Source organism: Papilio polytes, unplaced genomic scaffold (genome assembly GCF_000836215.1).
Source record: "Papilio polytes unplaced genomic scaffold, Ppol_1.0 DF824269.1, whole genome shotgun sequence".
In the NCBI taxonomy this organism is placed as follows: Eukaryota; Metazoa; Arthropoda; class Insecta; order Lepidoptera; family Papilionidae; genus Papilio; species Papilio polytes.
The window spans coordinates 4,223,666-4,242,708 of NW_013524935.1; the positions used below are offsets into that span (position 1 = coordinate 4,223,666).

General features: G+C 31.3%; 2 protein-coding genes across 3 annotated transcripts; one reads left to right on the plus strand and one right to left on the minus strand.

Moving 5' to 3' along the window:
- Nucleotides 1-1,464: 1,464 nt before the first annotated feature.
- LOC106108487 (septin-1) lies at nt 1,465-11,649 on the minus strand. The gene is made up of 11 exons (XM_013289665.1): nt 11,411-11,649; nt 10,705-10,897; nt 9,063-9,193; nt 8,629-8,756; nt 7,347-7,464; nt 7,136-7,222; nt 6,526-6,686; nt 6,104-6,205; nt 5,389-5,482; nt 4,625-4,729; nt 1,465-4,026 (listed from the first exon to the last, which is right to left on the minus strand). Exons 1-10 carry the CDS (start codon nt 11,432-11,434, stop codon nt 4,643-4,645), a joined length of 1,125 nt encoding a protein of 374 aa, XP_013145119.1. The 5' UTR covers nt 11,435-11,649; the 3' UTR covers nt 1,465-4,026; nt 4,625-4,642.
- A 308-nt stretch (nt 11,650-11,957) lies between these two features.
- On the plus strand, nt 11,958-17,428 carry LOC106108473 (cell cycle control protein 50A). 2 transcript variants are annotated; one of them, XM_013289645.1, is made up of 10 exons: nt 11,958-12,144; nt 12,219-12,352; nt 12,871-13,073; nt 13,426-13,559; nt 14,298-14,417; nt 14,490-14,575; nt 14,902-15,037; nt 15,705-15,870; nt 16,419-16,490; nt 17,185-17,428. In XM_013289645.1, exons 1-10 carry the CDS (start codon nt 12,090-12,092, stop codon nt 17,228-17,230), a joined length of 1,152 nt encoding a protein of 383 aa, XP_013145099.1. In that variant the 5' UTR covers nt 11,958-12,089; the 3' UTR covers nt 17,231-17,428. The 2 variants fall into 2 exon arrangements, with proteins under 2 accessions (XP_013145099.1, XP_013145107.1); XM_013289653.1 differs by lacking the exon at nt 16,419-16,490 and having other exon boundaries at nt 11,961-12,144.
- The last annotated feature ends 1,615 nt before the right edge of the window (nt 17,429-19,043 follow it).

The following is a 19,043-nucleotide window of genomic DNA, read 5'->3' on the forward strand; positions in this document are numbered from 1 at the left end:
AAAGAAATTATTTTCGCATTAACGTAAAAGGTACTCAAAAAATCTGTACAAAATGTGTAAAAATAGTGTTTTCCTTTAAACTAAACCTGTCTACACAATCAAGAAACCTCTTATATCATCTATTAGTTGAAATTTTATAGTGTACTATAAATAAGTTCTAATCCATTTTAATAAATTCTTACAAGTTATTTTCATGAGATCCAAATATGGACAATTTGATTATGTTCTTACACAATTTTGATAATAAAATTAACTTAAACAAAGCTTAAATAAACTCTACAAAAGAACAGAAATAGTGTGTTTTTAAAAAGATAACAAATTTAACTGAAAATGCTGTAATAATTTCTTACTCCGCTTAGCATAAACCAACAAAATGGTTACGAGTCATTCGTAATTCGAGTCAACTCGAGTCACTCGCAACTCGGGTTGTCAAAAATTTCACTCGAGTCCGAGTAAGAAAAAAATGACTCGAGTCACTCGAGTAAAAAGCAACTCGAGTCCCATCACTAAAATGTCCCAATTTGTCTTACTAATAGGCGTGAGTCGTTACGTCATTTTCGAGAAACGTAATGAAACTAGTGATTTGTTCGGCGTCACATGTTTCAAAACTAGTGATTTTTGTAACTAGTTATTTCCATTGGAAAAATAATAGCCTATTAAAATAAATCCTCTGTAATAGATGTAAAATAATTTCAATTTGTCATTTGTATTGCCTTTTTAAATAATTAAACTTTCTGTCTAATGCCTTGCTTATTTTCATTTTTGATTATGTTCGTACGATTACTAACTATAAGACTATCTTACTAAAAAACGCGTTTTAGTCGCATGAAAATGATCGCAATTTTATTTATTTTTAATTAGCTCAATTGTTGATTTTTTTCCAGTCAATATTTTTTTCTGGCTATCTCATAACAAGTAGAAACATGTAGAAGAAATATTCCCTATTGACCGACCGACCCCACCCGAATAACGCATTTACAAAAATCACGACTTCGGACTCGAACACGCCTGAGTATTACATTTACAAAAATCACTAATTCGACACCGAGCTCTCTCGAGCAACGCATTATATAAATCACGTCACGACTTCAAAACGGAACACGCCCGAGTAACGCATTTACAAAAATCACGACTTCGGAGCCGAACACGCCCGAGTAAAGTAGTTACAAAAATCACTACTTTTAATTTGACTCGAAGCTAGTGACGCCGTTACATATCTCGTCACAGGTGATTGTAACTAGTGACGTGAAATAACGCTCACGTCTACTTACTAATATTAAGAATGCGAAAGGTAGACGAATGGATGTTTGTTGGTGTACAGACACTAAACCTAAACGGCTGAACCGATCTCTACGACATTTAGCATTAACGTAGAGGTTATTGATAGAGGACATAAAGGCTGCGTATTTTTTATTTCCCCGCTGACGAAGTCGCGGGCAAAAGTGTCAAATAAAACAACCGGTATAATATATTTTAATGTTTTAATATAAAAATATGATTACATAGCTTTTCATACATGCAATATTTGGTTATCAACATGGACACAAGAATTCGATGCTATTCGATAAATTACTTTAACCAAAATTAATTTAATCAAGGAGCTTTGGCACCAATTTTAACACTTTATAAAAAAGTTCCATATATGCTGTTCAATAATCAATAATCATGTATATTTATATGGAATGCAATGATCATAGGCTATTGCTTTTTTGTTTTATCTTTAAAATCTTATAATAATAAATGCACCAATCCGATTTTTTTTAATTTTTTTACATTAATATAAAAAAGAGGCCAGATAATTTAATAATCACTATTATACATTTATCTAAGGGAAAATTTTTGGATTTTTAATTTTATCAACTGCTATCTACATTTATTTAAATGTACACTATTTATTGGATAAAATGTGAACGGCCATTACTGCTTGAAGCTTGACTGGCAATTAACTTTTAAAATAATGAGAAATATCTGCTACAAAGTACATAAAATCTGTATTTTGAGCTATTGAAGCATATATTGTGCGATTTATCGGTTCCATAACAATGCTGCAAGCATTTTTACAATAGGTTTATTTCTTTTAAGTACGGTAATTTTGTTTTTCATAAACATAGTAATACACACAAACACAATTCAATATTTTTTTTTTAATATAGAGAGTATACGATTGTATATGTCATAACTTATTCTAACTAAAAATAATACATAGAGATAATACATTTTTGAAGTAAATACTTGGTAAATAAATCAGTCCATATTAACTATAATTATAATGTTATGTATTTAATTTCGAAATTAGGAGTTTTAAACGTTAATAAAAATAATTGTTTTTTTTTCGAAAAAATGAGAGCCCAATATTCGTATTCGTTTAAACTGTCATTTTATTTATTTAATCAGTATGGCTCAAATTGAAATGGCACATAAGAATTAGATAGAAATGTATATTTAAAATGGTTAATAATAAAATACAAACGTTTTTATTTATCTACAAGTAACTGATCATATAATTTTTATTTTTATTTATTTTAATCTATATTTTGTTGTCTATGCTTTTCTAATGAAAGTAAGATTTTTATACTGCAATGTAACTCAAATTCAGAGTTATAATTAGATAGATAGATTTTAAAAGCAATTTATAGTGTACAAATCTAAATAATCACTTTGTTAGTCAAAATACTAACTATTAATGTTAACATACTACTCATGGACAATAACATGATATTCAAACACCAAAACGTCACAATAGTACAGTCAGCTACATAAATATATGAACATTTACAAAGCATAAAAACGTGAAATAAAAAACGTGAATACGTGGATCCGTTAGCTTGCCTATATCCACGAATACATGCTATTTAAGAGTATGTGCATAAATACTTTACAAACCAAATACCTATACAAGTTTTATAAATGTATTCACATTTATGGAGCTGACTGTACACAATTCAATCAAAGACAGACATAATTGTCTTCTTTACTGTGAATTTACAATAAAAAAAAAAACAAATGAATACCATATTATTTTGCATGAGTTTACATGGAACTGACATCCAGTGACGTAAAACTGTTGCCATTTCTGTTCTTTGTAAGAGAATTACAGAGATAGCAATAGATAGATGAAATACTCATTATAGGTTACATATTTATGAGAAATGAATGACATATATGAGTGTTATTGTAATAAAAATTGCATTAAAACACAACAGTTAAGGCTAAAAGAGATTGCAATCATTTACTAAGTAATTATCCTTACCAATTGACACTGTACTAAATATTAGGAACCTAATAGTATATTATATATATTGCAATTTCATTCGATTATCTGTCAGTCATATTATTTTATACCATAGATTAATGTTACAATAGACAGGCCATACAAAATAAAACAAATTTAGTATTGTCAATGTAATATTGTTAACATGATATTTTACAAAGGTGTTGTATTTTTCATTTTGTATTGAAAATTGCAATACTTGTTACAGCCAATCTATTATTCCATCATCTATATACCATATACCATAGACAAATGCTAAATTGCACAGAATATATAAAATCGATAACGATTCAAAGCAAAGTAAAATATCCATTTCCTTATATTAAGCTGAGATTTCTTTTCAATTTTATTATATTTATTCGGTTATTTGTAACATCTTATTAACATATTCGTTGAATTAAAGATTTATTTCGTCGATTCTGCTTAATTCTAAGCATTACATTCCGACCAATTTATATTTAAAAAATTAGAATTGGTCATAAAGAAATGTCAAAATATCAGCCAATCAGCCAGCTAGTCGTCAAAGACTTCACAGATCAATATTAACCATAGAGTATACATTTAAAATGTAAACGAAATAAAAAAAGTTATAAAAAAGCTTAATATATCTGCATTTTGATGATTATGTGAAGCGTAGTAACTGTATGTGGTCACGAGACAGGCTAAGTGCTCGTGACGCAGTACGGGATGGCGCGAAGTATTGAATTGACGATGTCGCAAGCGTCCGGCAGTTGGACAGCCGTACTTGTGTCCAACTGGAAACATACAATTTCATTATAGATATATTAGTTACAATATACCATATCTAAAATATAATTTTGTAAACTATGTTAAGGGAAAATAAAGCTATCTTTATAGGATACTAGCTATTGCTCGCGAAAGTTCGCGTAAAAATAAAAAAAATAGTATAAAACATGGCCTATGTTACTCACAGATAAATTACCTTTCTAATGGTGAGAGATTTTTTTAAATCGGCTCAGTAGTTTTTGCTTGAATCAAATACATAAAAACCCAAAAATACAAATTTTTCTTCTTTACATGGGCTATGTTTAATCCTATTTTTCGCGAGTAGTATCCTATAAAGATAGCTTTATTTTCCTTTAACATATTATACAAAGGTAAATTTATAAATATGGTATATTATAATTAAAGTTTTCTTTCTTATTAGTAACAACAAAACATCCAGAGATCCATGCAAAATTTATATTAATAAAATAAACAAAATCAAAAAGCCAAGACTTTCGGCAAAGATCGGCTAAGTTCGGATTTCTAGACACCAGTAGTTCAATGTCCAATAGGCAATTACATCTTTGGAATGTGATACGTTGTTCTAGAATGTTCTAGATAGTATACCTGTTGGATGTTCGCGTCCTATGCGGTGGTGCCGGCGGCGGCCTGCAGCTGCATCTGGCGCTGCATCTGCTCCAACATCTCCTGCATGCGGCGAAGCTCCGCTTCCTGGACATACAATATCATTGTTTTAGACTATTCTATAGCTTTTACCTAGATCTAAGTTACTATAATAACTAAATAAATCTATACTAATATATATAGAGGAAATACCTGTATTTTTATATGTATTGAAATAACTCAAAAACTACTGGGCCGATTTCATTTATTTTATTATTTTTAACTTCACGCGGGAGAAGTAGCGAGCCAGTAAAAGTGAAATAGCCTTTTAAAAAGATTAAGTTACAGATGAAATATTTATAAATATGAAGTTTTACTTCGGTAAAGATCTCCTCTAACTTTATAAATTACAAGCTGTTGCTCGCGACTTCGCCCACGTGCAATTAAAATATATAGCCTATGTTAGTCACAGATAAATTACCTTTCTAACGGTAAAAGAATTTTTAAAATTTGCCCAGTAGTTTTTGAAAAATACAAAGTTTTCCTCTTAATAACATTAGTATACATTAATTCCTTACACACACTTATTATAGTTACTGGAGTCGTTTTTCAGTTTAGGGAATTTATTAAGCGTGTGACATTTGTTAGACTATTTTGTTTGACTTTTACTTAGCTAAGTATTAGAGTAAGAATAGCTATTCTGTATTTTATTCAGTTCTGTTACTTTAAACCTATAAAAAGTGTATTTTATCCGAAAGATCAGTTACCTTTTCACGCAGAACACGTTCCCGTTCAGATGCATCTTCGTTAGATCCGTTCAGTCCGTTGGAGTCAGCCTCGCTCAGACCACTCTCAGTTGACCTGAAACAAATATCAATATATTAACACAAAACTGTTTTCTAACAAAAATATCTTACTAACGTTTTGAATACGAAGGTTTGTATGAATTTTTGTTAGAGTGTGTAGCTTAAACGACTAAACATAAATAAATTTGGCCTAGACGTATAGGTTAGTCTGAAAGAACACGTAGACTACTTACTTTTTTTTTAATTCCACGTGGACGGATTCGCGGTCGAAAGCTAGTAATATTATAAATGCGTAATTTAGATGGATGGTTAAGTGTTTGTAGCCTATACTTGTGAATCTCGATGAAACTTGGTATAGATGTATAATCTAAAAGAACACATAGGGCTTTTGTTTCTAGAAATAGTTACCATTCTCATGGGATACACAAATATTCCTTTTTTTCATGTTTACTCAGTAATTCTGTAACAGTTCAACATATTTTATTGAAATTTTGGTACAGATATAAAACAGAGAGTAAACATGGGATACGATTCATTACCGAAAAATGTTTGGTTCCCGAGAGACAGCTTAGTAATTTTCTCATAGTTCGACTGTTAATAATTTGATGAAGTCACGGGTAAGTATATTTAAGTAAATTTAGCACAAATTACCAAAGTATATGTTTGAAATACTTACGTATGTCGTTTAGGCACTTGTCCGTTACGCGCGAGTCGTTCAGAGCGATAATTCTCATAGTGGACCTCCTGCGTCACTTCCTGCAGGTCCTGCATGTGAGTACTGAAATACAACATATAAGTTTTTTTTATAATATAAGGTAGCTTTTGTATAATATAAATTGCGGATGTCTATGAACCGCTGCCCATAGACATCCGCAATTACAGATGCGTTGCCTACCCTTATTCGACAAATTCGTCTCCTCCATCGTCAAATCCAATTTCCCATTCAATCCTTTCTTTATAACAAAAGGGTGAAACGGGAAATGGACTAAAATTGGGCCTCCGGCACCACACTCATCAGACGAAACGCGGAATTGCTCCCACTTCACGTCTAGTCTACATATTTCTTAAATGTGACGTACAGTGAGCTGGTGTACTAACATGAGCATAGTCCTCAGCTTGATGAAGTCGCAGTGCTCCGGGTTCTCCACTTCAACCACTCCCCAGGGGTAGAGTCTGCCGCGCACACGGCGCCCGCGCACCTCCAACTGCTGGCCAGCGCCGCACACCGCGAAAGGAACTGCCGCTTTTAGCTGACGCACCTAGTATAATAAACTAATTACTTAAACTTCTCTAAACACAAACCAAATCCCTAAAACTAGACTTAGACACAAACTGCATACACTAAAAGAGTCCTTTAAGTACATTTAAAAAAGGCATCCAGTAACATACTGGCCACCAAGACTTTTCTCTTTTGTCATAGAATAAATAGAGAAACGACAGATGTATTAGATTTTATAGCAATTATAGTAAATATATACTTTTAATAAATATGTTATAACATAGTGCATTTTGACGTAAAAGGTTTTGATTAGCTTTCTCGTTCTCACTCACTTTCCTCTGTTATTGACTATCTCTTGTAGAATTATATACTTAACTAAAACATCGATAAACCATAATCTAATATCAATTAATAATTGCTGTAATAAGTTTTTGTTCAAACTTTACAAACGTATTATACTAATATAAAAAAACGGTTGCTATATTTTACCTGCTCCTTATAATCTTCATCCTCATCACTATCACAATCCGGCAGCGGGTATATCTTGATGCCTTCTCGTTCGATTTCTTCCATCACCTATTGAATATAAATATTTGAAGTTGTCAAATCTGGTAAACCACTTACTCTTTGCCTCTTATAATAAAAAGTTGTCAAAGATTATACAGGTATTAAATAGGCGTCAAAGATTATAAACACTTACTCTAGATTTGAGCCTCTGCACTTCCTTCTTGGTGAGGCAGTCGGCTTTAGCAATAACAGGCACAATATTTACTTTATTGTGAAGCTGCTTCATGAATTCAATATCCAATGGTTTCAGCCTAGTAAAAAAAACAATAATAAGTATCCTTATTGTTCTTCCAAACTATCAATACAAGAATATTGGTGCCCACGATACAGGCATTGCCTAGTGTAGGCATTACTAGATTAAACATATTGACTACAAATTGTAATTAGCTTAAAGTTGGTATAACTGTAATAGTAATTGTTAATCTTTTGTTTTTTCAATAAATGATTTCTTTTTATACTATCCAGTTTAGACTACAAACTCTAATAAACATCCGTCCATCTAAACTTACGCATAAAATCCTTAAAAACAAACTGTAAAGGCCAGCAATCACATTACATAATTTGCTTGCTTTAATATCACAATGCTAATGCATCTATCGGATTACCTTAAGACCTTAACCTACATTCAACTTTCATTCAATTGACCTCAATTGAAGACTTAGTAATGTTATACAATGATCAATATTCCTGTTATCATATCTAAATCAAATATATTGTACTAGTAATAATAAAATTTCATGTTAATTGTAAGAAAATGTGTTTGTAACTTGATTAAATCTCAATCAATTTTACTAAATCCCAATTTAATTCTAATTCACCATGGATTTAATCTTACTAATATTATAAATGCGTAAGTTTAGATGGATGGATGGATGTTTGTTAGCGTTTGTAGCCTAAACGGTTGAACGGATCTCTATGAAATTTGGCACAGGTTTAGAGCAGTCTGGAAGAACACATAGGCTACTTTTTATCCCGGGAATAGTTACGGTTCCCGTGGGATTCATTAATTTAGTTTTTTTATGTTTACTCGATCATTCTGCAACGGTTCAACATATCTTATTGAAATTTGGCACAGATATAAAACAAAGTCTGGAGTACACATGTGATAAGCTTCATCCCCGAGAAATGTCCGGTTCCCGAGGGATACATGACTTTTTGTAATTTATATAGTTTGTATGTTTTCTAAAACCACGCGGACGAAGTCGCGGGCAACAGCGCGTTATTACTAAAACATATTAGTACTAAGAAATATTATTTTTTCATTCCATTTGAATGAAGTGAAATAAAGGGTTTGTACTGTAGTTTTCACAGTAGAAACACACATATCTATTTCCATTGTAGTTGGACCAATGAAAAGATTACTATTTTATATAGCAGTTGCAGCTAGTTACACAAGTCTAGATAAAGTGTCTTACCCATGTCCAAAAGGCGATATGAAATAGAAGCAGCAATGTATGCGATTATCAACGATGTTCCTACGGTTGAGGCCACTCTCATCGCGGAGGAATCTCTCGAATTGCTCATCTATATATTGTATTATTGACTGGAAAAAAATAAACGATTAAAAAACCCTCCTATAAGAAACAAATGAAAGGGAGGTGATCATTTTATTTGTCATCTCCTAGTACAACAAAAAAGGTGTTTTAAATGAATAATTATAAATTTTACATTTTTTTTTATATTATAAAGGTAGCAAATGAGTAAGCGGCCACTTAAATTCGCCTAAAAGGCGAAAATGTACTAAGGAAATGCACACCCTATGTTATATAAGTTATTGTAGAATTAGTATCTCAAATCTACACTAAGGTTAAACCTTAATGACTAATGATTCAAAGTTTACAGTACTTACTCGGAAGCAATCAGTGTTATCAATCGCGTCACCATATCCTGGCGTATCCACTACAGTCAATCTAAGCTTCACCCCCCTCTCCTCAATCTCCACAGTTGATGCATCCAATTTAACAGTTTGATTGGTTTTCTCTGAAAGTAATCAACATTGAATTACTGTTACCCATTATTCCATTAAGGTTATTAAAACAAGCTACAATTAGTTTACCTATACTAATATTATAAAGAGGAAAGATTTGTATTTTTGTATGTATTGAAGTAACTCAAAAAGTATTGGGCTAATTTCAGTCTTTCACCGTTAAAAAGTTATGTTATCAGTGAGTAACACAGGTTTTTTTGTTACTTTTAATTTAGCGCGGACAAAGCCGCGAACAACAACTAGTAATAGATATTATATTCATATACACCTTTGGTATGTTTATGGGATAGTAGTATTATATTATATATTATAGTATTTTTTTAAACTGTGATATTGTAAAGAAAATATGAGTTCAACTATTATTCAATTATTATTATGACTTGCCCATCCTACATATACTTGTACATTTAAATGTTAGCATGATGAACATACAACTCAGTTCAAAGCAAATAGAAATTGATAACAAATTTATAAATAGATATCAAATGTCCATCAATTCAATCATACTATCATACTAATATTATAAATGTGAAAGTTTCGATGGATGGATGGATAGATGTTTGTTAGAGATTGTAGCCTAAACGACTGAATGGATTTTGATGAAATTTGGTATAGGTGTATTGATTTGGATAGATGATTTGGTATAATTTGGATAGTCTGGAAGAACACGTAGGCTACTCACTTTTGTTTTTTTTAATCCCACGCGGACGGAGTCGCGAGCGAAAGCTAGTATACTAATATTTATAACATACTAGATGTTGCATGCAACTTTGTTTTTTTTTTATAATAAAAGGGGACAAACGAGCGGCCTGAAGACCAAGATGGTCAACGACGCGACGACGATGGACATCCGCAACACCAGAGGAACTATAGATGTGTTGCCGGCCTTTAAGGAAATGATAGGCTCGCTTCTTGAAGACCCTAAGTCTTTGTTGGCACAGAATTAAATAAAAACATAGTAAATAGCCTATATGTTCCACACTTTACTATACAAATTTATGAAATTTCAGTGAATTTGTTCATCCATTCGGAAGATAACTACAAACAAAACATCCATACAAACCATTGCATTTATAATATTTGAGATAAAATGTGTATGTAAATTCATATGTATGAGTACAAGGAAGTAGTTATGTAACATGAATTATTTTTTTAAAATAAAATAAACCTGTGCTTGACCACATTATGTCATATTTAGTTGTTTGTGGTTGAAATTAATACTGCATTGGTTTTTAGATGCAAAAGAATCTGCATACTGTGAAAGACAGAGTGGAAGGACTATGAGAAGTGGGTAGATAAAGGCTTATGATACCAATGTGGTCATACATGTTAATTTTAAAGGTATATTTATAAAAGCACTAGGTTTTGCCTGCAACAAAAAACCATAAGCAGCCTTTGTGTTCTTCCGAACTATCCTCTACATGTATACAAAGTTTTATTTTATTTTATTTATGGGATAGTTCCCTTTTATATTATTAGTAACAAGTAAGGTAACTATACTTACCAGTAGCATCAGGAATGACACGTTCAGGATACAAGTCTGTCAGGAACAGAGAGTTTACAAGTGTTGATTTCCCCAGACCACTCTCTCCAACCACCATCAGAGTGAACTCAAAGCCCTTCTTTACTGACTTACGATGCACTTGATTTGGTAAGTTGGCAAAACCAACATAACCAGGTGTCTCCAAGTTTGCGAACTGTTTAAAAAATACACATCAAATATGTTAACCATTTCATTGCCCCAAGAGTTTTATAGAAATTATTTCCTTATATTGATGATTTATTTAGTTTATATCTGGAAATCATAGTGTACTTGACTACTAATGAGTCACAGGCTATGTTTACTAATTTATCATAACGCTTAATGAGTTCCGATAAGGTAAGCGTCTCCATACCACTTCGAAATTCTTATGTGTTAAATTTTACAGTAAATATAATTATGACCTAGTTTAATACGTTTCTACCAACATTCATTCGATAAATATTCAGGCAGCGCACGTCAACATTGTCACGCATCCGGCCCTAACTGTATCGAGATCTAATTTACCAAGAGAATAAAAAACACTGTTACTAACACATCATGTAACATTTACTTATCCCTATTTGTCTATAAAGTAGACACAAACATTATACCAATGAGTTTACTCACGGTAAATGCCATTTTTAAACAACAAAGTACATTAAACAAAAAAAACTACGTTATTACTCACATTCTTTGCGTTTTCGTTAGCCATTTTCTCTTCACTCTCACTGTAATATCGCGTCAGTTAAATGTACTGGTATAATGGTACGTGTTCTGTTTAAATATAATATTTGCTTTGTTTCCTTGTAGTTAACTCAAATAATACTAATTACCAACTGTAATAGAGCACTATTACTCATTATCCTGAAACAATTTACCAAACATTTGTTTGACTTGATGTGACAGATGGAGGAGGACACTTTGAAGGGATGTGCGATGGACGTACACTAAAAGTACGAATAATACCAGATTCCACACTAGGGCTTTCTTCTGAACTGATAATCGAACAAACTACCAATGCGTAAGAATATGGATGCATTTTACGTGAAACACGTGTTTCGAAGACAAAATGATTTGAAAGTTAGTTATATTTAGTAGGTAAAACTGCAACATGCAATATTTCCAATGGTTTAAAACGCTTTTATCTCTTACCATCGATTCATCGATTTCTATGTCCATTCTCTTATAATTATTTGTTCTTTGACCGTGTGTACTGTCCTTGTAATGTCATTTGGTTTTGACTTTTATAAATGTCAAAAACGAAGATAATTGATTATGATTATTGATTAAGAAATTAAGCCAAAAGTATCTATAATCACCATTTTAAATAAATAATTCCAACTGGATGAACTACAACAACTAATGAAATGGCTACATCTAGTGATACATCGGATCAAAACGTGAAATCAAGACGCCCAGCAGGTAATATTTAGCATTGGTGTATCATCTGGTTTTGGTTTATTGATTTCGATACTAACAATTTATTGTTTCTGCAGAATCAGCGTTTAAACAGCAACGTTTGCCTGCATGGCAACCTATATTAACCGCTGGAACTGTATTGCCTACGTTCTTCGTAATTGGAATAGCTTTTATTCCAGTAGGGATTGGATTACTCTACTTTTCGGATGAGGTAAGATGCAAAAATAGTTTTGTTTATATTAGTTGTTGTCATCTAAAAATGGCAGTATTCATAACTTTTATAAGGCTGTAGCAAGGCAAATACTACAGTCAGTCTACATGAGGGCAAGGAGAAACAAGGACAAAAGGTTAATTTTTAAGTAAATTCAAATTTACTTAAAACTTCTATTTGTTTCGGCTGATTGAAAGTGTGTGTAGAGAATGAATTAACTATTATTTTGATTCCTTTTTAACACTTAGATTACAGTTATTGTTTTAAATATAGTTTTTCATTAAAGGTTTTTTATTTATTTATTTATTTTTACAGGGGGTTTTGTTGCGAAGTGACGATAACGCCCCATAAATCTTAAACAAACAAAACTTAATTAACTGACTGTTTTCTTAAACAGATGTCGGCCAACATAAACATTATCCCGGCCTTGTTCATAGACGGGTAAGCTAGGATAGTGTTTAAGTGGCCGACATTACATCCATAATCAAATTAGTTGAGTCTAAAATGTTTCATTATAGGTTAAAGAACATGTAATAGACTACACGAAATGCATGAAAGTGAATGAAAATATAACTTGTGCTGAATACATTAGGAAAAATGATATGGATTCATGTATTTGTGAAATAAATTTCAATTTAACTGAAGACTTTAAGAGGGATGTTTACTTCTACTATGGTCTTAGCAACTACTACCAGAACCACAGGAGATATGTTAAATCCAGGTATATGTTTATTTTAACTGTTTTCACTGTTGAAAGGCTTGTTTAAAAAAAATTGAGTACCTCCTTTTGGGAAGTTGGTCAAAAATTCCTACCTTCTATTCTTTATCAATAGAGACTTCTGTTTTAAAACAAAAGTTGAGGCAATGGACATTCAGACATATGTAAAATTTTTTTCTGTTTCTAAAGTGTCAATAGCTATTAATGAAAATGTTAACTTATGTTTTTTGTACTTAATAATAAATTAATTAAGAAAATTTGAAACTAATTCAAAAATATATGTCAGTTATGTTATAAACCTACATGTACAGTCTGATGGCAATGTAATCTATGATTGTTATGAAATATTAAACAGGGATGACAGTCAGCTCCGTGGACAGTTATCATTGACTCCATCATCAGATTGTGATCCATTTGGCTATGCTGAAGAAAATGGCAAACTGAAACCTGTCGCTCCTTGCGGTGCTATTGCTAATTCCATGTTTAATGGTGAATAATTATTTTATTACTAAATTTTCTATTTCTTATCAACCCTAATTTTACTACTTGTTGCTTTTTTTTTTATATAACATAAGGTGGCAAATGAGCAAACGACCACCTGAAATCGCCAAAATGGAGAAGTGACCGCTGCCCATAGACATCCGCAATTGCAAATGCATTGCCTACCCTTATTAGACGAAGGAGGAGACGCACATAAAGAGGATATTTCCCCTTATTATGCATCTCCTCCACTGTCAAATCCACTTCCTCTTCCCATCCTCTTTTTATAAGAAAAGGGGTGGTAAAGAGAAAGGGACTTAAATTAGGCCCTCGAGATTTAGCCATGTAAAATTAAAATGTAATAAAAATATAGCCTATGTTACTCACTGATAACATAGCTTTTTAATGGTGAAAGAATTTTTGTAATCAACCCAGTAGTTTTTGAGTTATTTCAGTATATACAAACAGCCAAATCTTTCCTCTTTATAACTTTTAAAGCAATTTTTGATGACTTTTTTATTTCCCATTATACTACCTAATCAATCTCTTAAAATAATTTGTGTCATAATTATTAATAATTCATATTTTTTTTGCTGTTATAAAAATTAAGTCTATACTGGCTGACTTTAATGTTTATAAAACCTTCTGCAGCCGCCTTCATATGAGATCTTCATATTGAGATGAGATCAGGGTGTTTTTAATTAATCTTGACAATGTTTTTTTAATTAATCTGTGTTAATTTTATAGACACTCTGATGGTGAGATCTCTGGATTGGAACATTGAAGTGCCAGTGTTACGCACCGGTATTGCTTGGACGTCTGACAAAGATATCAAGTTCCGAAACCCACCTGGAGATTTGAAAACTGGTAAGAATATTAATTTTTAATAGTCTTAAAGGTTTAATGAAAAAAATATATTTTTTTTTAAATTGTTCTTAGCTTTTGCAAACTTCACAAAACCTGTGAACTGGCGACGTCCTGTTTGGCAATTGGATCTAAACAACACAGATAATAATGGTTTTCAGGTAAGTAATAAACAAAACTTAAAAATCAATTACAATTTTATATTTAAAAATTATGTTACACGTATGTTATACATAATTTTTGACTACACAAGATTGAAATTTAAATAAAAAAAAAATAAAACAATAATAAAATAAATGTCATTGAAATAAAATAAAAAAAAACAATTGTAATTTAAGAACTAAGATTGTTTTTTTTTTATAGAGATATTTCTAGACTTATTTCTCTTGTGCCATCCTCTTGACCGGATATGTTATTCTTGGTCACCCTGTATTTCTTTTCAGGATTTCTATACAGGATGTTATATTTTACAACTTTTTTTTAACAGAATGAAGACTTAATAGTATGGATGCGTACTGCCGCGCTGCCAACGTTTAGGAAATTGTATCGCCGCGTCGATCATTCTCAGTACGGCTTCAGTACAGGACTTGTTAAGGGACCATATCTGTTACGAGTTGATTATAGTAAGTTACATTTTTTTTAAACTTTACTATTATAATTTAATTTTTAATCTTTTTTTTTTTATAACATAAGATGGCAAACGAGCAAGCGGCCACCTGAATCCGCCAAAATGGCGAAGTGACCGCTGCCCATAGACATCTGCAATTGCAGATGCGTCGCCTACCCTTATCCGACGGAGGAGGAGACGCACATAAAGAGGATATTTCCTCTTCCTATGCATCTCCTCCATCGTCAAATCCACTTCCCCTTCCTATCCTCTCATAAGAAAAGGGTGGTAAAGAGAAAGGGACTTAAATTAGGCCTCCGGCATGTATCTGGCTGGCATATGTTGCGTTACCAACATTTAATTAAAAAAAAATCGTTTTAATTAAATAAGCAAAATGTTTATAAAGTAGCTGTTGTTTGCGCAGTATCTAAAAAACTTGTTGTCTATAGTAAGACTATGTTCTATATCTGTGCCAAATTTCAGCAAGATCTGGTGATCCGTTCTGGATGTGCTTAGTAACAAAACATCCATCCATAATATATTTTGTGTATTTTGCATAAGAATGTAAATATTGTTAGTAAAATGTACAAAATTTTAACCTCTGTTTATATAGACAGATAATCAAATATTTCAGGGTCTTAAAACAATGAAAAATGTATTTATTATACTCATTTTTCCCTCAGATTACCCGGTGACAGACTTCGATGGCACTAAATCGTTTATAATATCGACGACATCGTTACTGGGTGGCAAGAATCCATTCCTCGGTGTGGCATATGTGGTTGTTGGTACACTTTGCCTGTTGCTCGGTATCGTACTTCTTGTCATCCATGTTAGATGCTCTCGAAGGTGAGTTATTATACTAGCTTTCGTCCCAACTCCGTCTGCGTGAAAAAAAGGCCTATGTTCTTCAAGACTATCCTCTATGTCTGCCACATTTCATCGAGATCCATTTAGTTGTTTAGGCTACAAACAAACATCCATCTAAACTTTTGCATTTATTATATTAGTATAATTTTATTTTGGTACATACTTCTAGATAGTTCTATAGCTTGATGAAGATGTGGCTTTTTTCATCAGGTGCTTCTTTCTTGTAGAAGTTTTTATCTTTACAAATTTAGTCATATTTACAATACGATAGGATTTTGTACTTCTTAGTTTTATTTTGTAAGCTATTTTTAGTTTTTGCTACAAAAAATGTGATTTTTTAGTATCTAAAAGTTCTAGCTATTTATTAAAAGCTTTTAAAAAATGTAATCCATCAAATGTAAAAACGGTTTTTAAAATAATTCATACTTAAATGTTGAAAATATTTTTTTTTTAATAAGGATTACCAAAGTTTTGTAGTCCGGGTATTTTTTTAATGCCAGTATTGAAAATAATTATGTTAAAATCAGATACCCACCTCCTATCGCTCACACGTACTTTATGGACGAACAGACAACCTCACACAATGTTAATGAGTATTCGTAAGTTTTTTGTTTGCTTTTCAGTTAGATTGTACTCATTTATTTGTTACAAAATCATTATTTTCTAACCTAAAAATTTAGTGTTTTTTTTTAATATGAAGTTTGCTTTGATATATTAAATCTTTTAACTAATAATCATCGTAGAAAGAAGTATTATTCACTTTTCATTTTGAATGACACTGTTTTTTTGTATCTAATTTTTTTTTAGTTTTACAAGGTTTTTTTACATTAGCAGTTAATTATCATTTTTGAATGTGTAAACAGTACACTACGGAAAGTATTTTGTGATAATTTTGACGTTGATATGGCGGCGCTAGTGTGCTGTCGTAATTTATTTTTATTTACGCACAATTTATTTCTTATATAATCTATAATTCGATATAAAAAGTTGAGGTTATATTTGAAATTATTTTATAATTATAGAGCCAATATCCTTTTTTGTGTCGGGGAGAATTCTTCAAAAGATACCTTGCCTCCTGGGGGGGAAGCAAGGTTATGTAGGATTTGAACCACTAAAACCTCCTCGGTGGCCATCATCTAGTGACATAGTCGAAGGAACACACTAGAAAGCCCCAATAGGCTAAATTAAGGATACGAATTCGAAATATAAAGCATAGAGTTTAGTTGGAATTGAAAAAATATTAATAAAAATCTGCTAATATTTAAAAAAATAATAAAAAAATATATGTTACAGCACAACTGAGATGATCAACGTCAACCCTCGCACTCCATACACATAAGGACGTAAAAACGGTTACCTTTTTTAAATTATATTCATATTTACTATTTATTGTACTTAAAATATTTTTTTTAATTGTATAACTTCGACAGTTGGACTATTGGTATCTTTTATTCCGAATACAGAGATTACCCATTATTATTGTCCAATAGACACGAACCATGTATTTCTGGAAGATTTAATAAATTTTTCTACATAACCACTTTTCCTGCAGGAATTTTACAAAACTCACACATGTTTCGTCAATGGAAATGGTAAATCAAATGATTTTATTCCATTTATTTTGGGTTAAATAGTATATCTTTTTAATCTTTAATTGGTAGAATTCACCTGCACCTTAAGTAATAAATTAAATATTTTAATTCTGTAATTATTTGGTCACCCTACATATTAAATACACTAAATTCTTGCAATTAAGATGTATAGTTTGTCTAAATAAGTTGGATTACTTTGACAATTCATTTGAAATTTGAAGAGATGGGTTGTGTAAAATCAGTCATGAATCTGATCGATTTTTGATTACAGTGTTTTTTTTTAATTCATACCATATCGAATATCGATAGTTCATATTGTTCGCTGCGTGTTTCTTTTGTCACTACGATACCTGTCTATTAAGTAAGGCATTTGCCCTCATACAAATTGAATTCGATACTTTTGCGTCATTTCATATGCGTCATTTATCAAACTAATCTATCTTATTTAGACAAACTATAGGATGTAGTATGTAGGGTAACCAATTTAATGTAGTTTAGTGTATTTAGCATATATTATTGTGATGATTATCTGTTTCTTGTGATTATTCAGTATTTTGTTGAATTGTAGTAGTTATTTTCTAACCTTAATGTTTTCTGTTCTAAAATAATTTTGTTACTCTGGGTTTGCGATTAAAGTGATTGTTTTGACATATGTCTCTGTCTTCTCAAAGAGAATGAGTGCGATGACAATACATGTCATTACAAGTGTTATTGTATTCAAAGCCTTTTTTGTTATAATCTGTATTTAAATATTAGTGCCTTTAACATTTTGTAGGTTAGGTTAGATCACTATATTTCAAACACTTTTGAATCTAAAAAACACATTGATTAAATAATATTTAGAATTGTAGTTTATTTTAGTAATAACACTGCTTTATTTGTGAATGTCTTTATAGATTTTTTTATTGAAATATGGCAACCCAAGCCTTTGACATAACTATTGCATGGTTCACACTTGTCCATTCGTGACGTTATAAATGCATTTGTTTATTTTATAAACACCATCTCTATATTAAAAGTGTATTAACTCTTTGTTGCAAATAATAAATGTTTAGAAATTATAACAGTACTTTTTTTCGATATATTAAAATACCCAAGTCCAATAGAATATTAAATTCCTATAAGAATTCTCGTACTTGTTTTTTTTTCTTTAAACGTTTTGATGCTACTATCTTATGGTTGATTTTTAAAAAAATTTGTAATTTCGAGACTATGGGCGGGGCCTCTATCCATAATACAATCTTTTTTATCAATGACGTAAATCGAATATTACTGACTTTTTCTAATTTCCTTATAGTTAATCTGTTTACATTATCTTTATCGGACGATATCGCTTTTATAATTTATGATAATTTTTTGAACAAATCATATGTTAATCCGTATTTAACATTGAACGTATAACTCTAAGAGTATTTCTTGATAACGCATATGTTACGAGATAAAGGAATTTATGATTGGAACAAATATAATACCTAGACTAGTATAACAGTGTAGCTAATTGTCTTTTTGTTTATTTAATCTTCCTAGTAAATAGGATAGAAAAGCCTATTAAGTACCAAA